This window comes from Lepidochelys olivacea, assembly GCF_965140295.1.
Source record: "Lepidochelys olivacea isolate rLepOli2 genome assembly, chromosome: 3".
Lineage (NCBI taxonomy): Eukaryota > Metazoa > Chordata > Testudines > Cheloniidae > Lepidochelys > Lepidochelys olivacea.
This window is the reverse complement of record NC_140413.1, coordinates 139,008,883-139,036,467: the sequence shown is the minus strand read 5'-3', so window position 1 is coordinate 139,036,467 and position 27,585 is coordinate 139,008,883. Positions and strand designations below refer to the sequence as shown.

The following is a 27,585-nucleotide window of genomic DNA, read 5'->3' as shown; positions in this document are numbered from 1 at the left end:
AACAGACTTAAGTTATGGCAAATAGAAAACATTTCCTTTCTCCTAAGGTGAATGAAGAGTATAATAGCCATATCTACAATTCTTTAGTGAACACTGTCTAGCTGCTGCTGTGATGGGAAAATATCTGTGCTGATAAAATAAAGGCAAATTGTGCTGAAGTGTTATGTCTTCTAACCGTCACTTGTATTATTCTTGCAGGATGCTCTGGAAACTTGCCTTATCTGTTTTTCTGGTGGCGGCCTTGGTTAAAGTAACAGATACCAGGAAAAACCGACCTGCAGGAGCAATTCCATCTCCCTACAAAGATAGCACAAGCAACAACTCGGAGAGGAGGCAGCATCTGAACAAAGAAGTACTGGCCTCCAGCCAGGAGGCCCTGGTGGTCACTGAGAGGAAGTACCTTAAAAGTGACTGGTGCAAAACCCAACCCCTGCGGCAGACAGTCAGCGAGGAGGGCTGCATAAGCCGCACCATCATCAACCGTTTCTGCTATGGCCAGTGCAACTCCTTCTACATCCCCCGGCACGTGAAAAAGGATGAGGAATCCTTCCAGTCCTGTGCTTTCTGCAAGCCTCAGAAAGTCACCTCCTTCACTGTGGAGCTGGAGTGCCCTGAGCTGGATCCACCTTTCAGACTCAAGAAAATCCAGAAAGTCAAGCAGTGCAGGTGTATGTCTGTGAACCTCAGCAACTCTGACAAACAGTGAAAGCAAGTATCTGGCTACTGCTTGGCATCACCCCATCGGATTTGCTGCTGTCTCTCCTCTTCCCTGAGCAGACTCATTGTCTGGTTTTCTTTCTTCAGGATGCATCTCTCTAGCAGGGAAGGCTCACTTGTCATTTGCCTACTGGAAATAAAGCTTGGCCTGGGCTATGTTAGGCACCTTGCCATAAAACCTCAGCATATTTCCGATCTAATCATCTTGCAATTGTATCTTTAAGGGTGGAGCTGGCCTCTCCGAATTTGGGATTGATGATCATCTAGGTGAGCGATGGCTGAATCCAGCATTTCCCACTATGTGGGAAAAACCCTCTGCCCTACACTCCAGTCCTTTCTGTGGGAAGAAAATGTGTCTCGCTACCTTTCCGTCTCACTCAGTGTTCAGTCTGGAGCTTTTCACCCTCCTATTTAAGTGCTTGGTGCTGCCACCTGCGGCTGTGAGGTGCAGCTTTGGGATACAGTACAGTGCTCAAAGAAAGGGAGGGGCAGTGAGCCTGATCCAGGAACTCTCACGTTGGATGACAGAATGGCTCTGCACTCCTTGTCTGAGATGGAGATAAGCATGGGGAGAGGGAACATTAGGCCAGCCACAGCTCTCTCAGCAGCCCCTGCTTTTCCGTCAACAGACTGAAGATGGATTCTTGTGCTGTTGCAATTTGACTATATCACACACACAGTCTCTACGGCAATGTTTATTTTGTAACCTAGCTATAGTGTAATTGTTTAAAATATTATTAGACCTAGCCATGTATATTTTTCTTGTGGCAGAATATTCCGAAGATTAGATTAAAGTGTTTTTGAGTAAATAGACTTGATTGCTAGGTCAGTCACCTGACATGAAACTGACAGGTTTTGAGTGGGCTTTCAGTAGATTCTGCCTTAGTTTGTTCCGAAACCCATCCAGTTATTACTGTGTATTTATTCCTGCGAGGGGTGGGTTTGCGGGGAGGGTATTAAAACAGTTGTAGGAGCAGTATTTCACTTAAGTTATTAAAGCATTGCAGCACAAAGGACAGATTGCAGTCATTGTTGCTTTGAATACAAAAGCTGCCTTACATATCAGTTTCTTCAGGTGTCGGGAGTGGCATCTTCCACACAGCGAATGGGAATCAAGTGACCTTTGTCACGTTGAGGGAAGAGTAGGCTAGCAAGTGATTGTAGAATGTGGTCACAGCTACAGAAATGAGAAAGGGTTCTGTCCCATCCTTTACAAATTGGGCGGGAATAAGCTGTTGTAACTACTGCAGCACTGTTGCCCCATTACATTTTTGATATAGGGGTATAATGAATCGATGGATATTTCAATTCGTTTAAAGTCCATAGTAAGTTACTCACTCACCAAACTTTAGCATGTTTGTATATTCAGTATGTTCCAGTTCAGATGTGTAAGACCAGTGGCTGTAATGTCTTCTCTTTAAATGCAGCAAGTTAATCAAAGAGCACAGAAACTAATACAAGAGACTAATGTGTGACCTTGTTGCATGTCTTATAGCTTAGCATCTGCAATACTTCTGGGCTAGTGAAATCAGCCTGTGGAGCACTTCTCTGGCAACGTCTTTAGGAATGACCAATCCAAAGGGTTAAAAGTGTTACAAACTGTTGCCAGCTATGAGTTCAATGGCATAGTTCACTATTATGTGAGGCAGGCTGCTTTAAGAGGCTTTTGGTACTGATCTCTGCTAGAGCTCACCAATCGGTTTATGGGGATTGGCACAGGGAGGATGGGATCGGGTAGGTATGTTATCCCTACATTGTTACAGCTACATTGCATGTATTTTCTGCCTTGTTGTTACACAATGTCAGAGCTGCCAAGGGAGACTCCTAGTCTAGGGCTTGCTTTAGAGGCTGGTACTGCTACACTGTCAGCCATACAAATGGGCACTGCTGAATCTAGGTTATTGGGAGCTTTTTGACAGTAGAGAGGGAGTTTGAAATGCCTGCAACCCATTAGGGTTCTAGGATTATGAGTGTGTCCTTGAAGGAAGAGATTGTAAAGCCAGGCCCATGTGGTTAAAACTAGATAGAAATTCTCTGGGCCCTTCTTAATTATATTAACTCTACAAATTATTTAAGGAAAAATATGCAAGAATGCTTATTAAGCTACACCCAAGCAGGGTTTCTCACCAACTTGCAATATGAATATGCTGCAGCATGAAGCTCCTCCTTGGGGCTGTTTGTATGTAAAAACTGAATAGAGCTTGTAATGGTTCAAACTGTATTTAATTCTTGTTTTATAAATGAAAACAAAAAAAATGAAGAAATGCTATAATTATTTTATAGGTGTACTGTTAAATTATAGAACAAATAAAGATACTCTAGGGTTATATGGATTCCAGGTGTGTGGGCTTTGCTTCTAACTTCAGAATCTCTTACCACTATTTTAACTGATGGTGTATTGGCTCAGTCTCCGGTTCTGCGAGGGCTCCATTTCGAATTTGCCACAAGACTCGGACAAAAGACTATATGTATTTGTGCTACCTTGGGAGCGTGTGGGAACAAGACAGTTACAACCTGCTCTTGAGTTACCTTCTTGCTTGGAAATGAGGAGGGGCAATAACATTCACTAGCCCTATGTGTGGTAAATAACATCCCACTCTCAAATGCTGGTTCAGCTATGCTGGCCAATGACTTGTGAGGGCGGAGCTAAAGCTCCACCAATGGCTGGCCTGCCTGTCCACAGAGGCTGTCCTGTGTCATGCTTCAGCCTACATGGTGCTACCCACAATGCAGATGGCCTTTCTAAGGAAGTAAAGGGTTGCCTTATGCACTTGCCCTGATATTGCAAGGAAGAGAGTGGCCAAGATTTCTAGTGATTGGGTTGAACTGGAGAGAAGATGGTTGCATAGCAGGTGTCAGAAGTGTGTGGCTCTCCCGCTGCTTGCCATTTGTCCTCCACAAAATAAATTCTTCCAAGTTTAACAGCCTTTGGCAAAATGTCTTTTATAATAGTCAGTTGGAATGAAACCAAACAGAGACTTGTGAAACTTACACTTTATAAGGGTTAGTTTAACTTCCAAAGTAAGATTTTTTTTGTGTGTGTGTGTGTGAGCCAAATACATTTTGCCTTCAAGATGCATCATAGAGCACCTTGTTCTAAGGTAGCTGTAAGTGTTGAGGGGGCTGCTTATTTCATTTAATAAACTTAATGATTCAGATCCTGCTTCAAAAGGGATGGGTCTTAGCTACTTGAGTGCAAGAAGAATCTCCGTTAGCAGAACTTGCGTCTGACACACCTAAGTAGTCACTTGGGAATGCTGAGAAAGGTGGTATGTGCCCTAACCACCATGCTACAGAGTCATTTTCCCCACCTGCCTTCTGGGCCAGTGATTATTCAAGTTGTTTTTATAAGGTAGAACAGCTTCACCTGCAGAAACTGAGGGAAAACCATCACCCGGGGTAGGGGGTCATAGGCCTGGGTTCAATCAAGCCCCTGCTCTGTATTGGGTAGAGTCAAGGTTTGAACCTTGGTCTCTTCTGTGTGAGCACTTTAGCCAGTAAGTAAAGGTTACAAAGGGATACCTTTTCTCTCCTTGGCTAGGTGAGCTCAGAGCATGCCTACGGGATTAGGTTCCTTGGGTGTGATAGGTGGAGTGGGGTAAAATCTCATTTGAGAATCCTGTTGGGGCTTAACTGTGAGCTAGCGGTCAGGATTTAGCAGCTGAGCAGGGGTTTTGAGGATCTAAATTTGGGGTTAAGGAACCTAAATCCCTCTTTGGATGGATCTAGCCCTAGCTATGCCTTTCCAGCCTCCAGCTACCTGATAAGTGCAAAGATAAAGGGATTATCTTCCCCCAAGAAGTATGGGGAGAGCATGGCAGATCCTTCCAGATAAATAGAATAAACACTGGATACCCAGCTGCACATTCTGTGACACCTTGAAAACATGCCATATAGTCATCATAGAATTACGGACTCCACAGGGCCCTGATTTGGGATTAATATGTCATTGCCTACCTCTTGGGTATATCTACACTAGAGTTTTGAAACATGAACTCATGTGGGATGAGCCTAGGCTGAACTACAGATGATTGCAGAGGGCCCAGAAGAGCCTTTACTCACATGCTAACTGGCAGTCCATTAACTCCAGGTACAAACCTCTACTGCAAACATGCCTTAGTTACTGTTTCAGGCTACCTGCAGCTGTAGGTAGGGGTGTGTGTGTGTACACACCCACATTCATCAGTTTCTCTTGCTTTAGGGGTGTTCTGAGAGCCTTAAAAGCACAGAAATGAGTGATATTAGTACTTCCCTACCTCACAGGGGAGGTAAGAAAACCAAAATATGACGGGGCTCAGACACTATGGTGATTACAACCATGTAAGTATTAATTTAAAAAAAAAAGTTTTGCCTCAGTTTCTTCATCTGTAAAAGTAGGTTTGTTAATACTTAGTTTTGTGAAGTGCTCTGAGATAGGGATGAAAGTGCTAAGTACTGTTAAATCACTAGACACATAGTCATTGAAGTACCATACGGCCTGAAGGTTTCAATTTGCAACGCAAAACAACACAAGCCTTTTATAACCACTTATAAAAGCCACACTGGAATTCTCATTCTCAGTGAGCCACATCTGTATATCAGGCATGGAAGCAATAATTTAGAATGATGCAATTTGCTTAAGTAAGGGGGCGTAAAGCAAGGCTGGAACTTTCAGCTGCAGTGTCGCTGGTAAAAGAGCAGCCAAATCTGAAAACCGTTGCAACAAACTAAGCTGTGTATTTTTCACATCACTGTAGGGTAAAAAAAATCTGCCAATCATGATACCAGAGCTCACAGCTGTACCCATGAAGGGTGAGGATCTTAGGTTTATTCATGTTGTGTAGTACCATGAGTAATTAGGTACTACACCATTAGCCAACTTTTTAGTCTCATGAAAACCAAATGCCCCTTCCCTGAGGCCTTGTGCCCCACCCCCATCTCCCCTCCTGTCATGATTTGCTCTCCCCCACCCACTTTTCACTGGGGTGGGGGTGTACACTCTGGGAGGGAGTTAGGGTGTGGGAGGGCATGCTGACCTGGGGCAGAGGGTTCAGGTGTGGGAGCATGATCAGGAACAGACTCCAGCTGGGCAGGCTTATGAGCAATATGTATTGAAATGTAAAAGTATAGAGTACCTCATGCAGCTTTCACCATGAAAATTCGTGTGGGCTCCAAAACATTGCAAGTGACTGCTGATCTTGCAGCTAATGTGCCAAATTTACTAAGGCCTAGATCCACACAGGCTCCCTGTGCAATGCCTGGGGAGCTTAAGAAGCCACCCCAGGGCAGGGGGAGGAATGCTACATATGCTAGCCAGTAGGGATGAGGCAAGGGTCTTAGGGCTGAACCCCTCAAATGTGTTTAGGCACTGTTCAATAAGAGTTAGAGGCCTAAACCCCTTTGGGCCTAGGCACTGAAGTCCAGCACTGCACTCTGCTCAGGGTTCATAGCCATGCCCCCCGCCCCCTTCTGGAGCTAGGTTCCTATGCCCTTTTTTGCCTTTATAACTTTTAACACAGACAGGGCCCTACCCATGAGGGCACCCCTAGTTTGAGGCTTAAGCATGAGCTGGGTTCAGGAATCAGTGCACATGCCCAAATCCTAACCCTTTACCAATGGAAACTTGGGTGCCTAGAGACTGAAAGCATCTCCAGGATTAGGCAGCAGCTGAACAGGGTTTTAGATATTCTGGCTTTAGAAGCTAGTTAGCTAATGTGGCAGGTGCCCAAATGCCTTTTGGCACTAATCCCTAGGTGCAAACCATTCCATTGACTGCAATAGAATTGTTCACACTTATGTTGGAAGCAACTGGCTTAATGTGTGCTCTTCGCATACCTACTCCCCCCCTGCCCCACGCACACAAAAGACAACTAAGTCCAGGATTTCTCACATTATCCAAAAGCTATTAAATGTGGGCACTCCCATGGGATGCAGAAGAGCCAGGTTCAAAAACCTCATGCTCCCTTATTGGGAGCAGGGACTTGAAGCTGGTCTCCCAGATGAGTGGTCTAATCGTCAGGATGTGGCATCAACCTTTGTCTGGCCCAGTGAATATGTAATTATTTAACACAAAGTGGAACAGCTTCCACAGGAAAGATAGCTAGAGAGTGCCAGGAATACCTTTTGCCTGGTGATCAGGGTACTCACCAAGGTTGCTGGAGACCTGGGTTCAATCCTTCCTCCAACTCAGGCAGAACAGAGATTTGCAAACAAACAGGTATCCCACATCTCAGGTGAGTGCTTTGACTACTGGGCAATTGGCTATAATTGGTCAGTGGAATCTCTCTCTGGTTTTTCACCAGAAAGGGTTGACCTGGTTCAGGCCCCTAGCCCCAGGAGGTTAAGAATCCTGAGCAGAGAGGAACCTTGATGTGGCCTGTCAGTCAAGGCTCCAAGACCCAGGTCAATGGGATTTAGCCGTTGGGGCCTAACTATTTCCCTTGTTTTCTTCATTTCACTGGTGGGTAGCTTCTTCAGCTCGCTGCTCAGCTTGCTGGCTTCCGAGAATCCTTTTCTTAGGCACCTAATGCTCCCCCTACAATATACAGGGCATTTAAGTCAAGGCTGATGATTCCACTGGATGGCAAGATACCTCGGCATTAGGTGTTCCAATGCATGTTGGAGAGTGGCCACTAGTGGTGACTGATGAGAAATGACAAAGAAAAAAAAATCCTGGCTACCCTGAAAGATGCAGAAACTTCAGGGGAACTGGAGACAGTAGAAGATGAAGCACAATTTAAGTGTAGCTGTCAGCAACACCTATCATTCAGCTTGCCTAAGAACAAGAGTGTCTTTCCCAGGAGCTGGGAATTGGAGTGACAAATACAGAGATACACGTCCCAGGCTAACAAAACTTTAGCACTTTCTCGGTGAATTTGGCCCATGATGCTATATTAAAGAAACCCTCATTTCAACACTGCATTGCAGTGTTGATACTGAAGTGTGATAGGCTCCTAAGTACCTTTGAGGAGCTGGAGTATCTGCCATTGATTTTAATAGGGGAGTTAATGCACTAAATAGCTTTGAGGATCTGTCCCTTCGGCTTTATTAAAAGGGTGAGGTGGGGTAATTTCTTTACTCAAAGTATTGTCCCCATCTCTAGCTCTCTGTTGATCTCTTGTGCTTACAGACTTTGCCAGAGACTCAATGTAAACCGAATAGTTTTGCACGTGAACATTCTCTATTTAAATACATATAACAAGGCCACATTGCTTCCTGAATTCAGCAGTGCTAAGTTTATACAGGAGGAAGCCCAAAGCCTCCATTCTTTTTTCTCTGCATATGCTAATGGAGCTTGAAGGGGTAAGTGGTTGCCATATAAATGTACAAATGCACTGGAGGAATTCACAAGATCGAACCTGAAAAAGAGAATTAAACCGCATACGTTACGAAGTGAATTAGCATTTATACAGCCTGAAAAAGAGAAATGCACATCACCTCACTTCACCAGAGCGGAGTCATTCTGACAAAGATGCTTGAGTGGCATTTCGTTGTTACTTATTATGGCATGGAGGGCAATGAGCTGCACTATGCAGGTTCCAGGGAATAAGCAGGGCTGTCCGGCACAAGCAGCAGACTGGACATGGCAAAGGGGGGGGTGTCACGTGAGGCTCCGCAGAGGGGCCTGTGGGAGCCCAGTACGTTTTCAATGAGGCAACTTGTCATAAGAGTCAATACCTACAAAAAACCTCAAACCTTGTAGTTCATATGTCAACCATATTTTGGTTGCAGGCATCTCAGCATCCCCAAAAATCCATCTGTATCCCATCAAAGAAAGTATGACAAAAGGGCTTCCTGCTTCTCCAAATTAAGGACTCGGGATATTCAGCCACTCTTTTTACCTTTATCAGCCCTTCATTCTGTATTGTTATATTTTATTTTAAAGGCAAGTCCATTTCCCCTCTCTGAGATGCTGCACTGCAGTATCAAACCTGGCTGAGAAGACTGAAAGGATCCTCTCTCTAAACTATCCCCCATTTATTACCATGCAATGCACCTGTATGATGGATTGCTGATGTGGAAGGTGTCTATGACCAGTGTTACCTATTGGTTCTAAAACTACAGAGTATTTCCAACTTCCAAGTGGTCTGTAAAGCTACATCATGACCTGGATACAGGAGTACTATAATATTAGTTCAAATGGCGGGCAATGAAGGTAGATTGCTAGATATAATCTTTTGTAACCAGAGAGGAGAATTAAACAAATTAGACACATCTACCACATTTATAAGCCATATTTACATCTAGTGTCCTTAATGGTGTCCTAACACCAACAAGGAGAGGTGTGCTATAAATAGCTAGACCCATGATTGATTTTACTTTTTCCAATTCACCAAGCACTATCATTACAATGGGGTAGGTATGGAATCTGGACTAGGAGGCATGGTGTAAAAGGAAGAATTGGTCCAAGGATATGAAAAAGTTAGAAAACCATTCATGCTGCCTGTATCCTAAAAGTCCTTCTGCGTTGCTACCAGCTGCTGCCACCTCTTGAAACTCTGCTTTTAGAAACTGATCACTCAGATGTGACTTGGGTTATCCATGTTACATGTGCAACTGGTTCTATACTACAGCCGGAAATAGTGAGAGATGCACATGGTAGCGGCACTAGATTACTAGATGATGTATTAATTAACTGCTTCATATTTTATATGCAGCGAGGCATCTGTGTAGGTACACAAAGTCTTTGTCCAAATATCCATTTCACCAGACTATTAGCTTCCCTATATTTTTAGGGACAAATCCTATGTGGAACCAAGGACTGGGGATTAGATACAAGGAAGAATCCTCTATTTGGGCCACAGAACAGCTTCACAGCCATAGAGTGAGAGAATGAACCAGATGAGAGATGATGGTCACCTTGCTTAATGCACTGTTGGAAGGCACTCATATACAATGCAGTGAAAGTAGTAGGAGATCTTATATAAAATAGAATAGAGCTGTAGAAGTCCCTCCATGGCCCTGCATAAAGGAGATATCCATATAGCTGTGGATTTGCTGCCCAACAACTTCTCCCCGCATGCTAAGGAATAAGGAGTAACCCCTTTCCACAAGTGAATCACACTAGTTCTGCTGAGCCAGGGCCCTCCTTGAGACAGCATAATGATCACTGAAGAAAAAAAAGCACCTTCTGTTTCATTATTCCTTTTATTTTCATATAAATTAACATTCTAAAAAAATTGAAGTAGAAACACTAAATACAGTATTGCACATAGCGATCTCTGTTAGATATCCTATTATTTCATTTAGTATGGTCATATACATACTGGAGGTACTGAAGGGAACAGGAAGGCTACAAAACCAAAACATGCGACTGTATCCTTGCACGTAAATAAAAATAAATGCAAAAGTTAAGAGCAAAAGACTATAGTTTACATAAATACAAACATGGGTTTGAATCAGTGCCATTAAAATAAACTTTATTTTTAAGTTACTTTCCATAGGTTACTCATAAACAGCAAATAATCTCTTTTCCCTTTTGCAAGAAGTAACATTACTCCCACCCCCACATGATTTTAGAACTCAATTCTCGGTAATCATATTCTTGCCAGAAATTATCGTGAACACAGAATTTCACATAGTTTTATCAAGCAACAGGAGACTTATTTTTCACACAAGTGAAGAACATCTTTTCTAGTGCTTAGCATACGTGAAGAACAATGGATTCCTGCGGTTGTATTTTACATTGCCCTTATGACACCTGGTACAGTACATTTGCCTCTGGACCACCAGGAATGTCTTATGATATTACTAGGCTAGACAGGGAATAATCCACCCCAGCAGGTTAAACCTCAAGCCATTCAGAAGTTTATGCTGCTAGTGTCTTCGATGCTAAGAGATTGTGAGCATGTGAACCCAATTCATTCCACACATTGCTGTTTCCAAGAAAATAGTGCTTTGGAAGAGAACAGTTACAAGGCCAATTCATGTTGGGCTCAGTAGTTATATCTAGGGCAGAGGGTCTTTATTGGCTCAACAAATCAAAACTGAGAAATCCTTAGGTTAATTTCCAGATCACAAATAGAAATCAATCATGTGGATTAAAAAGGAAAGCATAGTCACAGATTTCCATTGCCTCCTAGCCAATGGTATGGACTACTTAGAGAGAAAATGTTATGACTCTGATGTTAAATGTGAAATTGACATGAATTAGTCAATAGCCTTTGTTTTGTCCCCAGAGTTGACTACTGTAATTCTCGAATGCCAATCCCTAGATAGATCTTTTAATATCCCTGATAAAGGGAATCTTAAATTAATTGAAAAGATAATTCAAAAAGGAAGTCTGGATAGCAACATGGTAGTCCTGAGAATCTTGTATCACTCAAATAATCAGCAATATAACTGTAATACCCCTTAAGTTTTTTTGTATACAAATGAGCTGCTTTACATGTTAGCAAGCTAAAGTGCCTAAGTTTCTCTTTTATGCTCTGAAGTACTCCTGTGATTTTCTGTGTTTACTGCTTTTCACTTAAATGTTTTTGGTTCAGGTTTTCCAACTCCCCCTCCCACTACTCACTATCTGGCAAAAGATGAAGAAAAAGTATGCTGCCTTATCGATTTTAAAGATAGTTACGGTAAACATCTTGTTCCACAAATATTTAGTCATGGAGGGCAACCAAACAAGTTGAGAAAGCATTGATTATACTTTATAAACAGCACTTAACGATTCAAAATACAAACGACAAATGTCGACGTGAAACGGATACAAACAATTCACTAGAAGTAACATTTCTTTCCCTAATCTAAATGCAGTGCCATGGAGTATTTGTGTTAGACAGATGTTGCCAGTAGGAATGGAAATATGTTACTGTATCAAGTAGCATTCTTGTGAAGTTCAACTTTAAATAGAATTTTCAGCATGTTCAGAACTGATGCAGATGCTGCCTCTTAGGCATGCTGGTTTGGTCTACTGGTATTATACCATAAACTTTACAAAATGCCAGTGTTTGGGTGGAGAATGAGGCATGGGATATAGGGAACTTGTCTCATGTCCATAACTAGTCTATTGCTGGGCACTCCATTACAGTGGTCACATTCATTCATGAATGTACACTACACATTCTATCAGTGAGAAACTCTAGAGAACAAAAAGCAAATTTGAAAGGCCAAGAAGAAAACAAATGATCTGAATGATGTAGTTTCCTTTCCCGCCCCCAACAGACACATTGAGTTTTACTGATCAAGTGGCAATGGGTTTTGCTTTTCTTCTCTCAGATCTTCATACTTATCTTTGCTTTCTAAAAAGAAATACCATAAGAAAACAAGTTACCATATATAAACATATGTATTATGCAACTATGTAAAGCACAGGGATATGTAGGCTGATCATCAAGTGTATCCAATATATAGTTTACTTATAACACCCTGCAACAAACTCAGTTTTAAACAGATTTAAAATACAAGATGGCTAACCATGTCTGTGAAATATCTACTTTTTAATACTATTTGTAACTCTGTTTATATTGTAAGCATTTTGGGGCAGGGTCCATCCTTTTGTTGTATGTACAGTGTCTAGCACAATGGAGTTCTGATCCCCAATTAGGGCTTTTAGGCACAATAGCAATACAAATAATTATAAATGTTATTTAAATGCATGGCTGTTCTTAAAGAATGCCATTAATCCGCATGATTTTATTCTTACAAAGTGGAAAAATCCAACCAAACAAGTTTTTAAAACCTACATCTTGATGTGATTACAAATAAAGTTGATAAACTAAGATCTAGTTACCATTCCTAGCCAAGCTATTACTTCATTTACATTTCCTGTGTCACTAACCACAGCCAGTTACAATGAGAAACAACAGCAATAATTCTTTTCTTCGTGTGTTGGATTATGCCAGAGAGATTATGGTAAATGACAACGTTTCATTTCAAGGACATGTGTCACATGTCACAATGATTCATAAAATAGCATTAAATACAAACCAAACGGAATCATGTTTTTAGGAAAAAAACATGACCAAGGAAATAGTCATTCATTTTTAAATATTGCCAAAAAAGAAGCATGGACAGACATTATGAAAATTAGGGACCAGATTAATTTCTTGCTGTGAAAAAAAATCCAGCCATTGTAAAATAGGCCCATGTCCTGAAAATGCTTATACATGCACTTAACTTTAGCCATTTGAGTAGATGACCACTGAAATTAAAAGGAATTACTCGTGTGCTTAAAACTGAAGATGTGTCTTCGATGCTAAGTATCTTCAGGATCCAGGCCATAGTTTATAGGGAGCTGTATATAGCTCAAGAGATTAGTAAAAGTAGAGTATCTTCTTTTTCTAGATCTCTGTCTCTAACCCAGTCTAGGTATGTAGTGACTTACAGTCACTGGCATCTAATAGGTCCAACTCCCAGGGGACAGGTGACCTCATCACAAAATCCCCCATCACAATTGGAAGTCTGAGCAGTGGGGCTGTGCACTGGATGGGTTTGGAGATTGAACTACCTCCTCACCCACAAAGGTCCGTCTCTTCCAGGTTCAAGGGATGAGGCACATTGGCAGGGCACAGTGGGGAAATTTTCACTGCCACTACTTGAGCTGTATCTCTTCTGTGGATAAATATAGGACTTCAGGGTTGTCAATCTGGCACCTTTCACAAAAATGCTAAATTCAGACACATTTAAAAATAAATATTAACTAAATATGTCAGGATAGCGTACATACAAAATGTAAAAAGAACAAAGAAAAAGTTAACAGGAGCAGTATAATAATAATAATAATGCAATCCATTCTTACTATTCCAGAATCATGTCTTGGCTTTATATTATAAAGCGATTTCCCCTTTTTCTGTCTGCACACTTCCTCTGCTTCTTTAACTCTGAAGAAAGAAATTGTGATGAATATTTCAAGGGTTAAAGCTGTTTGCAAGACAGCACAATATGTGAATCAAAGATTAAGGTTTAAAGACAACAAATGTGTAACTCCCCCCCTCCACACCATTAACTAATATGCAGTGGTCTGCAAAATACCATTTATAAGTAGTATTTGCTATTACAATACCATCAGGACAACTGTATAATTTACCAGGAAAGGTGCAATCACTTCTAATCAGTGTATGTAAAAAATCACATTCTCTACCATAGCATTAAAATTAGGATATAAATAGATCATGGTTACAAAATATACTGTCTGACAGAAAGAGTTGCTTTGCAAGTGTACATATTGGAAACTGCATTTCCATCATTCATTGTTTATACTTCTGTCTGCATTTCACTGTCTGCATACTGCCAACAAAAGCTTTGCCACTCTTGATTGTGGCTATTCCCCAGTTTGTCCTTTATTTACCCAATGATTTAATTCATTTTGGCAGAAACTTATGAAACGATTCAACACAAATGTCCAGTCTTTGCTTTCATATTCATAATTGAGGAAACTTGGTTTTCAATTTAAAAAAACAAACAAAAACATGTTTTCAGTTTCAGAGCAGTTGACAATCTCTGGGCCTGATTCTGTGATTTTTTTTACTGCTGGAACCAGTGCTTATTATTAGGAGCGGACATCAGCGACTCTGCACACAGTAGTAAGTGATTGCAGGACTGGAAGCTAGTCTGGAATTCTTACTCTCACAAGTATTTATGTATTTTGATTTACAGTAAGTATGTACAAACCCACCACCACCCCATGCCTATTCAGGCACTTTTGTCAGATATTAAAAGTACAAAATAAAGCTAATAGCTGCTCCTCTGACCTACAATAAATCAAGCTCAAGCAATGTGGTCTCCCCCTCCAAAAACAGCCCTTATTATGCTCTTTCCTCTCCAAAAGCCTGAGTATCCCTTGCAGCAGGTTCTGATCAACACCACATTTGGACTTTTTTGGACCAAAGAAAGGAACAGGTTCTAAAACGGAGGGTTTTTCGCAATGGGACTACTTGCTTCAGTACAGATCCCTCATGCGAGGAGGGCTGCAAGTCAGGACCTGATAAAATGATGCTCAGCAAAGACAGCATTTATGATAGGATAAACTTCCCTGGGTCCAGCACCGGGGTGTTGTCAGTGGAGTACTACCCACTAGAACCTGCTCCTGTCGGTAGCCTGCCATAGCCCAGTTCTGGTGAGCTCCAGGAAAGAGTTTAAAATGTGTTTGATCTGCGGATCAATCAAAGATTGCCACTGGGTGTTTGAAGTATTGATACTGTGTCGGGCATTCCGTTATTGAACCTTTATGTTTTAGAGGCTTCTATTGGGTTACTTTGTAAATGATTACTTTTAATGGGGTGGACTCTTGAGTGAGGGATGGCAACGTACTTTATAAATAAAAGTACAGCAAAAGAGTCAGGTAAAACCCACATGGACTTTTTGTATAGTTGCCAGCAGCGTGAATTTTGGAGACCGCTTACTTTGCCTTTTCATCATCATCCAACAGTAAGAAATAAACAGGAAAAAGATACTGAAGGAATGAGTACAGAGACCAATGATATATCCTTGGGCTGGTCCCGATGGATATTCTCCAAACCACTTGCATGTCTGCTATTTTGCTGTATCTCTAAGGAGCAAAGTGAGAAGCAGATTTTTTTTTAAATAATTGTTTTATGTTATTAAGGGCCAGATTTCAAGAGAGACAAGCTCCCATTTAATAACTTAAATGCAAGTGGCCAGTTTTTCAGAAGTGCTCAGCACCCAGTGAAAATGTGACCCCAATTGTATCTGCTGAGTGCTTTTGAAAATTTGGTGTTAAGTCACTGTCCCTTTTATCCAACTTCAGCCAACATTCCCCAAGCTTTTTCACAAACACAAAATGTATACTTGTACAAATCAGCTTTGATCATGATTCTCTGCCAGTAGTGAAATCAAAGCTCTGACTGAACTTAACAAATATAGGAACATTTCTAATTGTAGAGGTTTTTAAAAAAAAAAAACAAAAAAAAAAACGGTGAATACACATTAGTTTGAAACTGTATTTCCAGTCTAAATGAGAAGCAGATGAGGCGGTGCTGCACAATATACACAGAGCCTTTGCAAAAATGCTTAACAGCCAAGTAATGCAGCTTTTGTAAAGGTATTTTAAATGGGTTCAATAAAGGTAGCAGCCAACATGTAGTGGTAGTTTTACAACAGCAGCTTAGACAGAAGGTATAAAATGCAGTCAAGTTCACGGGACTTGGTTTGTTCACTTCCAAAGAACCACTTACCCTTTCTAATTAACGTCTATGAAAATTTGAGCACATTTGAAGGAAGAAAAATCACCTCTCTCCTCTGGTCACCTCCTAATAATCTATTAGACAGTTTTTCCAATAAAAGGTATTACCTCACCCCCCTCACCCTGCTGCAAATCCTACCTCTATGCCTCAACGTGGTGCAGCGGTGACTCTGGCTGTTCAACAGCGATAGTAGCGGAGTGTATTCTCCGGCAGGTCTAACCATGCTATCAAGGTGTTGGACTATCAGCCCAGCGAGGGGGCAGCTTCCGCTGTGGAAGGGCATATAATCCCTCTTTCTGAGCCTGTAAGATAGCTAAGTTGAGGAGGTAAACGCGCCACTGACAGCCCAGTCAGTGGGTGGATGAAAACAATGGCTAAAACAACATGGAAAACCAAGTCTCAGTTCTCTGCACATTCCTCAATCCCCACTCCGGAGGCAGTGAGGCATTCGAACAACGAGAGGCTGCAAAGAATCTCAGGTGGCAGGTTGCTAAAAGGAAACCGGACAACTCTCTCAGTGTGCACTTATAACTGCAGAACACTGATGAGGGAGGAATCGATAAACCATCTCATGGAGAAAAAGGCAAAAACAGCCTGTGATGTGCTGGGTGTTTGCGAAACACAATGAAAGAAGGAGATGGAGGTCAGCTGGAGGGATGGAAGCATGGTCATTCTAGGAAAAGGAGAAGGCTCAAGGACAGTTGGAGGAGTTGGATTCATCATAAACAAGGAATGGTCTTTGAAAATTGTCTCATGCCATTTGAAATCATCATTTATCGGGGTGCTTTACCTCTGATTGAACTGAAACAGTACCCTCAAAATCATCTAGATCTATGATCCCACAAGTGCATGTGAAGATGATGTGGTGGAAGGATTCTATCAGGAACTGGAGGAAACCCTCGCCCAGAGTTCCACATATACGATTGTGATGGGAGATTTTAACGCCAAGGCTGGAAGAGGGAGAGAGGGCGAAAAGTTCATAGGAAAGTATGGTATCGGAGAACGAAATGCAAGAGGAGAATGACTAGCTATATTGGCAGAGATGAGGAGAATGTTCAGTGGTAATACCTGGTTCTGAAAGAAGACCAATAGAAAATGGACCTGGATCGCACCAAATGTGAAGACAAAAATGAAACTAAATACTTTCTTATCAATAGACGACACACCGTGCAGGATATTTCAGTAGTGCCATCATTCAATATCGGTAGCGATCATCGCCTACTGAGAGCCAGACTCACATTCACTGTAAAGGTGGAGAAAAAGATGCTGTGTATGGCAAACAGAAGACACCAACCCGTAGCTTTCGATGAGGCAATCCTGAAGAAAAACATTTCTAGGGAAGATTGGAGCCTCCTGGACGACTGCGACGATGATTATGAGAACTTCAGTAAGAGACTGAAATGGTGTGTGAAATCAGCTGAGCATGAAAGACCAAGAAGAGCTAGTGGAAGAATCTCGGAGAATACAAAGACTTTACTGGAGAAGAGGAGGAAAATGAAAAGAAATGGCAGCAACAGGCTTGAGTACTCCCATGTTTGCAAGCTCATACGAATGAAGTTGAAGGAAGATTTCGAGAAATTTCAAACCAAAAAGCTCCTAAAGGCTGCTGAAGATTGTAAAAGTCTCAAAAATGCAAACGGGAACTGGAGTTGTACAGGTCATCATTATCGGCTTGAAGAACAGGGATGGAAAATCAGTAACCGAACAGAGATGGAGACAATTTGCAGTGATTTCTATACCCAGCTGTTTGCATCCCGTATAGACATCCCAATGCCATCACTTCAACAAACAGATGGACACATACTCCCGGTTCTCATCAGTGAAGTCGATCACACAGTCCTTTAAATGAAAGAGGGGAAGACTCCAAGCAAGGACAGTCTGACAGCAGAAGTGCTTAAGGCGGGAGGTCAGGAACTTTGGAAAGCTCTCGCCCAAAGATTCAGCCGCTACCTGGAAATCCATAAAATACCATCCAGTTGGAAAGAGTCTAATACCATCTTGCTATATAGAAAGGCAATCGAGAAAATCTAAAGAACTATCGCCCGATCTGCGTGCTTTCACTTATCTATAAGTTGTTCACTAAAATAATAACAAATCGACTGTTGTGAAACCTCGATGAACAGCAACCTAGAGAACAGGCCAGCTTTTGAAGGAATTACAGCACAATAGACCACAACTTCACTCTAAACCAACTAGTAGAACGTTCAAGGGAATACAAGTTCCCTTTGTGCATTGCCTTCGTGGACTATGAGAAGGCGTTCGACAGCGTAGAGACTAACACCATTCTTGAAGCTCTTTCAGAACAGGACATCAGCATGAAATATACCACATTACTAAAGGAAGTGAACTCTGGCTGCAGCATGGACATATCACTGCTTGATACTCCCCTCCGAATCCCCATAGAGAAAGTCGTGAAACAAGGAGATACAGTTTCACCAAAACTATTCACAGCCTGTTTTGAATTGGTTTTTTGATGAGCAGACTTGAAAGGCAGGATTAATATCAATGGCGAGTGGCTAAACCATCTCAGGTTTGCAGATGATATAGTGCTGATAGCCAAAAATACAGCCCAACTTGAGAGAATGCTTAAAGAACTGAAGGCGAAAAGTAGTCAAGTTGGATTAAAAAATGAACCAGTCGAAAACAAAATACACGAGATCAAGAGTTATTTGGGTTCTTGGCAGAACATCTGGAGGACAGCAGACCCAAGAGATTGATAAATATGTTTATTTGGGCCAGGAAGTCAACATGCACCATGATCAGAAAGGCGAACTGTTGCACAGAAAAAAAAGCTGGATGGTGCGCACTCAATGACATCAAGGACATCCTCCAAGGAAAGATCAGCAAAACAACTCGACCGTGCTTCCAGCGATGTTATATGGCAGCAAAATATGCTCGCTGACAAAGATTGAAGAACATCAACTATCTGTCACACAGAGGGTGATGGAACAAACATTTCTCGGCATTTTGCTCCACAATCACATCCCCAATGAAATAATTAGGCAGCAGTCTGGAGTGCAAGACGTTGTTGTTGAAAGCAGGCTCAGCAAAATGTGGTGGGTGGGACATGTGGCCTGACTCAGCAACAACAGATGGACCGCAGCTATATCCGAGTGGTATTCGTGAAAACAGCAATGGCCACGCGGTCAGCCTCCAAAGAGGTGGGATGATTTCCTAACGAGGAGATATGGACAAGCATGGCAAAGGATGGCCAGAGCGAGAGAAGATTGGAAGATGTGTTGTGATTGGCTCAGTCTCACTTGACAGTCTATGCAGTCTATGTTACCTCACCCCCTCTTGTCTCTTTAGACACATCCGAGGCATTAAAAAGTGTCTATTACTAAGATTAGTACATATTATAACAGTATCTATCATTTTATGCAATTATAGCTGCTAGCTAAGTGGTATATCCCACTTTAGCAAAAGTGGGTCAGATTCTTGGCTGGTGTAAATCAGCATAGCTCCATGTGGCCTAGTATGTGCTCCCAACTTATCAACAGATTCATTGGTTATACGAAATAATTGATATTCTGCAAATACTAAGACTTCTCAACAACCTCTAATGCAAAGGACAGATGGTGTGAAACACACCACAATATTTTTTTAAACCAACTCACTCTGATCTGGAAATTGTTGTCCAGTAACATCAGGGAAGGTTTAGTTCCATGCTCTATCCCAACTAAGTGAACCCTTTCTGGGACACATCAGCCATTGTGTTTTATTTTTGATCACATATGGCAGTTCTGTTGTGGACTGCAAGTCAATGCAAAGTCACTGACTTGGATATTTTCTGGTAGGTGTCAGAGATGCCTAGGCAGATCCAAGAGAAAACTAACTGTTCATGGCATTACAGTGGGAACAAAAAACCTCTCATATATTGTAAATACTTCATCAGCATCAAGTGCTTGGGCAGGGGCTGGGTGACAGCTGCTGTGGCATATGGATCTCAGTCTAGTTTGGCAAAGAGTGTGTGTGTGTGTGTGTGTTTCGGCCAAGGGGTTGGGGGCAGCATACGTTCTCTAGATACCATAACAAGTCATAGGTGGGGTGGAAATCAGTAAGTTCACTGCTGCTGTTTTGTATTACTACAGCTTTTGAAGAGAACTGCAGTGTTTGTATAGACTAGTTAAGGAGTGGCTTGTTTTGAGAGCCAATAGGACTTGTCACTGTTGAAAAACCTGGCCACCCTGCTCAAATTTGCCCCTCCCCACATCATGACAGAGGGGTGTCTGGGCCAAACCTGAATGAGTGGTGCTTGCCTCCCCCCACACTTCTACCAGAGCCACTGAATCATCAGCAGGCTCATCATGCCTTCTCCCTGAAAGTCCACTGCACTCCCACAGCGTAGAACCTCTGTTCTAGGAGGAAAGAGGAGAGCAGAACATTGACTTTTTGCCTAAGGCGGCAGATTTGCTTGTATATTACGTGAACTGTCTACTTTAAGGAAGGCGAGAGCCCCTAACATCCACAGTGTACAGGGTCCCAAAAATCTTTAATCTGGACCTGCTTATATATATTGAAATCGTCAACTGTAACTTTGAGTGTCTGCAGGATAATTCTTGCAGAGACGTGTTTCAAGCCAACTGGCAATTAAACTTGGACTCTTAATAGGTCTTGTCTTCCCGTTTGGAAAATTAGGTCTTGAATTCTTCAGGACAGTGCAACCCAGTATTAGGCACTAAGAGAGCTTCACTTGGTTCTACTCTAGACTTCATTATAAAAGGTATAGGGTGCTGTGGGACTTATGTTCTAAGACAATGAGCCAGGTTTTGGATGGCTGCATGGCTAATACTAAAAAAAAACAAAAAAAAAAACAATTTCTCTTGAGCTTGTGAATATTTATAGATGTGGTAAGTGAAAAATAGTGTGGTCTAGTGGACAGGGCCCAAAGCTGGGAGCCAGAAACTACTGAATTCTAATTGCAGACAAACCACTTACTCATTGTGTGGCTTTGGGCTACTTAACCTGTCTGTCTCTTGGCCTCCTGCTCCTGTGATGAGATGCATGCAGGCAGATTCTTGTGCTTGCAGGGAGCCGCACTGAAGTCAATACAATTCCACATGCATGCATCTCTAGCATCAGAAACTAAGCTTCTTCATCTGTAAAATGAAGGTATCATTTACCTGTATCACTGGGGAGCTGTGCGAGGCTTAATTTGCGACTATTCAAAAAATGGGAAGCATTGTGTAAGTGTTAATCTGTAGTATTACGTATAAAAAGGCTGGTAAAAGCATTACCTTCTATCTCCAGCCTACAACTGTGGTCACTGGGCTTTGCAGTGCTAAAATCCAAAAGCAACTAAACTGTTCTTAATTGTTGCAATATTCAAACATATATTTTGAAGGCTGAAAATATGACTGAATCCAGGACTTTGTTTAAATTTAAAATTAATATGTATGGATTTCTCCTTTCAAAAAGCTCTAAAAATTTACTGGTTTGAACATTTCTACCACTTAAAACTACAGACAAACAGCTCCTTTCACAACCACCAGCAAGACTAATACGTTACACTAGTTGGACATGACTTTGAAATGTCATCAGCAGTTTCCTCCCTTCCTTGGGAGTCAGTATGTTTGTACTTTTTCACTATGATAGAGTGGACAGGGGAATGAACTCATTTTAAATCCTCTTTTCTTTGCCAACTGCCATGTTTTATAATAAATGCTGTGATGTGCACAGGATTTGTCAATTATTTAAATTACTAATTTACAATTATGCAAATGATTATATTTAGCATTTCCATTGTGTTTTCATCTATACATATGAAAGGAATTTTCAAGAGTGGATAAGCATAAGGCAGAGAAGTGAGAAGAACCCTGGCTAATATATTTTCCATTTGTTCTATTACAAAATATGCTAAAAATCAGTCATATATATGTATGACTGATTTAATATATAATGAAATATATGCTGAATTTTTATAATGTATAAAGTGCCTATCACCATACCAATCAGCAATACTTGCAAAAAATTTAAAACAGAAATTATATTTAAATAGCTATAAAGTACGAACAAAATTAAAGAGAACAACCAAATCAATAAAAAGATCGGAGCTGGGGGGGAGGCGGAGAACCATGAAATTTCCACAATTGTAATAACAAACAAGAATCTTAGAAGGGATATAAATCATCATGCCTCAAGGAACAAACTCACCTCTTACTAATGGGATTAGGAGGAAACTTTCCCTTTCCCCCGAAGCATCTATGCTGTCCACTGGGAAGCAGGTCACTGGATTTGATGGACCGCTGATCTGATCCAACTGCTATATTCCTAAATACATTTTGTCTATGTAAGCACTGTGAGGTTGGGCCCCATTTTTGTAATAAATGTTCTAGCTATTACAATATCATTTGCATTGTCTTTTATTGTCTTTGCCCCTCCCTTCTTCACCTGTTGTCATTTCTTGTGTTTTTAAACATCAAGACCTAATCTTACAAACACTTACTACCAAGGTTAGTATTCACTATTGTGGGTTGTCCAATTTAAAGTTAATGTTGTTCCAATACTGTAAAAGGGTAAATGGGATGACTGAGGTAATTATAGGCCTGTCGGCCTGATATTGATCCTGGACAAGATAATGGAGAGGCTGATACAGGACAAACGAGGGTAATATAATTAATGCCAGTCAACATGGATTTAAGGAAAATCCTGTTAAACTAACTTGATATCTTTTTTGATGAGATGACAAGTTTGGTAGATAAAGTTGATAATGGTATTGATGTGTTAGACTTCTGTAAACATTTGACTTGGTGCTGCATGACATTTTAATTAAAAACTAGAATACTACAAAATTAATATGGCACACATTACATGGATTACAAGCTGGCTAACAGGATAGTTCTCCAAATGTATTTGTAAGTGTGAATCATCACTGAGCAGGTGTGTTTCTAGTGGGATTCCCACAGAGATCAGTCCTTGGCACTACACTATTGAAAAATGATCTGGAAGAAAACACAAAATCCAGCACTGATAAAGTTTTCAGAGGACACAAAAATTAGGGGACTGGTAAATAATGAAGAGGACAGGTCACTGATACAGAGGGATCTGAATTGCTTGGTAAGCTGGCAAGTACAAACAAACACTATCCATGTTAATAGGGTCAAAAGTAAATGTACACATATATAAACAGAGAATGTAGGCCATACTTACAGAATTGGGGACTCTACCTTCGGACGCAGTGACTCTGAGAAAAATTTAGAGGTGGTGATGGATAATCAGCTGAACATGAGCTCACAGTGCAATGCTGTAGCCAAAAGGATGAATGTGATCCTGGGATGTATAAAACAGGGGAATCTCAAGTAGGAGTAAAGAGGTTATTTTACCTCTGTATTTGGCACTGTTGCAACCACTGCTGGGATGCTGTGTCCAGTTCTGATGCTCACATGTCAGAAAGGATGTTGATCAATTGGAGAGGGTTCAGAGAAGAGCCACAAGAATGGTAAAAGAATTAGAAACCCTGCCTTGTAGAGACAGATTCAAGGAGTTTAATCTATTTAGCTTAACAAAGAGAAGGTTAAGGAGTGATTTGATTACAGTCCATAAGTACCTACATGGAGAACACATATTTGACAATGCACTCTTTAAAATGTAGCAGAGAAAGATATAGCAAGATCCAATGGTTGGAAGTTGAAACTAGTCCACGAATCCATAAATTGCAGAGACCACTCACAGCAGTGTGCAATCTCAGGATCAGACCTGTACAATGCTTTATAAATATTAAATAAAATTTCTATAATTCAAATCCACCCCATCCAGACAGATGTATGTCTTCACTGAGCTCAAATGCTTTATTCCAGAAAGGATTTCCTCCAGTGCAGCTACAGCAATAGTAAAACACTCAGTAAATGTAAAAATCATGAAACATCCATGAGCCTGTGAAAAACCTACGGTTTTAGCTAGTTATTATGCAGTGCAAAAGAAAGGCTCTCAAATCCTGCTTTTGAATAAAATTTTGATAGTTTACTGAGGGTTAATCTAAACAAAGGGAGCGGTTTCTTGTTTCCATCATAATAAAATTGTTTTTCTCCAGCACTTTCACCTCCCACTCCCCCCTATTTATTGTCAGGCAAACATATACAAAAAGTTCACCATGATTAAGTTTAAAGACAGCTTGCAAGATGAATAAGAGAGATACACTTTGGCACAGATACAGGAAAAAGAAACCAGACGTCCTTGCAGCCCTGAAGGCAGAATCATTTTATCTACCTTCTAGACCAAACGCCAGCCTGACCACAGCCTTATCAAGACTGAGAGAATTTCTCTCATCATTCAATCCAATGAGAAGGGGAGCCACTTCCCTGCCACTAAGCATTAATAATTTTGTCTGAATAAGTATCTGTGGCAGACAGATTCATTTCCGACTGGCTCCGAGTAGGCTTGGTGGAGATTCCCTTACACTTCACTAGAGTCTACTAGTACATGACAAATTTAAACATACTGACAAGGTTGGAATGTTGCATGCTTTAGGCAGTAGAAATGGTCACAACAAACCTTCCAACAACAAGCTAAGAGCAGGCATTATTACACTTCAACAAGGTACTTCATGAAACTCAACACCATTGCGTCTGTACAAATTCAATACATCGTAAGACAGAGTAAAAAACTAAGTGAAGCAAGAGGTTTTATAGTTTGAATTAAATGGATTTTTTAATCAGTTAAATAAAAGAAAAAAGGGATGTCATACGCTAAACAAAGGATTTAAACTGTTCTATGAGGATTGCTCTCTGTCTTGCAAGTAACGTGTTTATAATACTAAGACACATGAGCAATTTCTTTAAAAATCAGCCAAACCATTCAGTGCCAGATATTTCTCCAATCTCTGGAGTACCACATAAGGAAAGAGAGTTATAAAAATCTTTCTTGTGAAACTGTTTATGAAAAGAAGGGCTAAATATGATTATTTCACCCTGTTTTTAAATGTGTTTAATTATTTACTAAATATTCTTTTAGAGCAGGTCATCATATTTCTTGCATGAGATAATCCCAGCTAGAAATCAGAATTGTTAAAATAAAAGTAATTTATAAAACACAAGCAGAAGTTTAGAGCTCTTGCACTAAGGCTATCAGGGTTGAAGTGATGAAACAGACATGATTCAGTAACTGACTGTGAAGACTTTTACACAGATAAGAAGCACATTATAACGTACCTAGTCCCATCAAATTGACGGATGAAACTTAACCTCTGCCTACCAACAAAGAGGTTATGCATTGGACTATCTTGATATCACAGCCAACTTCTTGCACTGCTCCTTTAAGGACTGCATAGCAGACAATAGCTGGCCAAAAGACACTGTGATTAATCATACTTTGGCTCAGAGGATCAAGGACAAATGGATTAAAATGTTTTAATCTAACCACTTAAAATAGAAGCTAACCTGTAGCAGAATCCTGGACATTTTCCTCCTTTGTCAACAACCGATGCCCAGAACTTGTACTGCCCTGAGATGTCATTTCTCAAATAAGTACATCTTGACAATACAATGAAAAAGGTGTCTGGTGTGTTTTGTTGATGAAGATTTCATTGAGATTAGCAAGTATTGTAGCTCTACGTTTTATTTAGTTTACTTTCAGAGATTAGTCCATATTTTTGGATGATGAAAACTGGCATAACTCCCTTGACTTCTACATTATAGAAACATGGAATCATAGGACTGGAAGGGACCTCAAAAGGTCTTCTAGTCCAGTCCCCTGAACTCATGTCAGGACAAAGTATTATACAGACCATCCCTGACAGGTGTTTGTCTAACCTGCTCTTGAAATTCTCCAATGATAGAGATTCCACAACCTCCCTAGGTGATTTATTCCAGTGCTTACTTACCCTGATGGTTAGGAAGTTTTTCCTGGTGTCCAACCTAAACCACCCTTGCTGCAGTTTAAGCCCATTGCTTCTTGTACTATCCTCAGGGGTTAATGAGAACAATTTTTCTCCCTCTTTCTTATAACAAACTTTTATGTATTTGAAAGCTGTTATATCCCCCCTCAGTCTTCTCTTCTCCAGACTAAACAAACCCATTTTTTTCAAATCTTTCCTCACAGGTCATGTTTTCTAGACCTTGAATCATTTTGTTGCTCTTTTCTGGACTTTCTCCAGTTTGTCAAAATCCTTCCGGAAACGTGGTGCCCAGAACTGGACACAATACTCCAGTTGAGGCCGCATCAGCACGGAGTGGAACAGAAGAATTACTCTCGGTCCTTGCTTACAGCACTCCTGCTAATATAGCCCAGAATTATGTTTTCTTTTCTTGCAACAGTGTTACATTGTTGACTCATATTTAGCTTATGATCCACTATGACCCCCAGTACTCCTTCCTAGACAGTCATTTCCCGTTTTGGGTGTGTGCAACTGTCATAAATATAAAGGGAAGGGTAAACCCCTTTGAAATCCCTCCTGGCCAGGGGAAAGCTCCTCTCACCTGTAAAGGGTTAAGAAGCTAAAGGTAACCTCGCTGGCACCTGACCAAAATGACCAATGAGGAGACAAGATACTTTCAAAAGCTGGGAGGAGGGAGAGAAACAAAGGGTTTGTGTGTCTGTCTGTAGTCGTCTTGGCCGGGGACAGAACAGGAATGGAGTCTTAGAACTTTTAGTAAGTAATCTAGCTAGGTATGTGTTAGATTATGATTTCTTTAAATGGCTGAGAAAAGAATTGTGCTGAATAGAATAACTATTTCTGTCTGTGTATCTTTTTTGTAACTTAAGGTTTTGCCTAGAGGGGTTCTCTATGTTTTTGAATCTAATTACCCTGTAAGATATATACCATCCTGATTTTACAGGGGGGATTTCTTTATTTCTATTTACTTCTATTTTTTATTAAAAGTCTTCTTGTAAAACACTGAATGCTTTTTCATTGTTCTCAGATCCAAGGGTTTGGGTCTGTGGTCACCTATGCAAATTGGTGAGGCTTTTTATCCAACATTTCCCAGGAAAGGGGGAGTGCAAGTGTTGGGAGGATTGTTCATTGTTCTTAAGATCCAAGGGTCTGGGTCTGTAGTCACCTAGGCAAATTGGTGAGGCTTTTTACCAAACCTTGTCCAGGAAGTGGGGTGTAAGGTTTTGGGAAGTATTTTGGGGGGAAGGACGCGTCCAAACAGCTCTTCCCCAGTAACCAGTATTAGTTTGGTGGTGGTAGCGGCCATTCCAAGGATAACAGGGGTAATATTTTGTACCTTGGGGAAGTTTTGACCTAAGCTGGTAAAGATAAGCTTAGGAGGTTTTTCATGCAGGTCCCCACATCTGTACCCTAGAGTTCAGAGTGGGGGAGGAACCTTGACAGCAACTAATCGTTCCTTCCTATGTGGAGTATTTTGCATTTGTCCTTATTGAATTTCATCCTATTTACTTCAGACCATTTCTCCAGTTTGTCCAATCATTTTGAATTTTAATCCTATCCTCCAAAGCCCTTGCAACCCCTCCCAGCTTGGTATCATCTGCAAACTTTACAAGAGTACTCTCTATGCCATTATTTAAACCATTGGTGAAGATATTGAAGAGAATGGGATCCAAAACGGATCCCTGCGGGACCCCTTGATATATCCTTCCAGCTTGCCTGTGAACTACTCTCTAGGAACAGATTTCCAACCAGCTATACACCTACCTTATAGTACCTCCATCTAGGTTGTATTTCCCTATAGTGTTTATAAGAAGGCCATAGGAGACATTATCAAAGCCTTACTAAAGTCAAGATATACCACATCTACTGCTTCCCCCCTCCACAATGCTTGCTACCCTAGCAAAGAAAGCTATTAGGTTG

The 27,585-nt window shown here is 41.0% G+C and overlaps 2 protein-coding genes across 6 annotated transcripts in view; one reads left to right on the top strand and one right to left on the bottom strand.

Moving 5' to 3' along the window:
• Window positions 1–3,033, top strand: part of GREM2 (gremlin 2, DAN family BMP antagonist) — a 51,250-nt gene extending 48,217 nt beyond the window's left edge. For all 5 annotated transcript variants that reach the window (XM_084625193.1, XM_084625197.1, XM_084625195.1 and 2 more), the window contains one exon: window positions 199–3,033. In XM_084625193.1, the coding sequence (XP_084481319.1) occupies window positions 200–706 (507 nt within the window). In that variant the 5' untranslated portion in view covers window position 199 and the 3' untranslated portion in view covers window positions 707–3,033. The remainder of the gene's footprint in view (window positions 1–198) is intronic.
• Window positions 3,034–9,860: 6,827 nt separating this feature from the next.
• FMN2 (formin 2) overlaps window positions 9,861–27,585 on the bottom strand; it is a 246,456-nt gene continuing 228,731 nt past the window's right edge. Inside the window, exons 17-18 of the mRNA XM_084623958.1 lie at window positions 13,433–13,514; window positions 9,861–11,933 (exon numbers count right to left, since the gene is read on the bottom strand). Coding sequence (XP_084480084.1) covers window positions 11,907–11,933; window positions 13,433–13,514 — 109 coding nt within the window. The 3' untranslated portion in view covers window positions 9,861–11,906. The remainder of the gene's footprint in view (window positions 11,934–13,432; window positions 13,515–27,585) is intronic.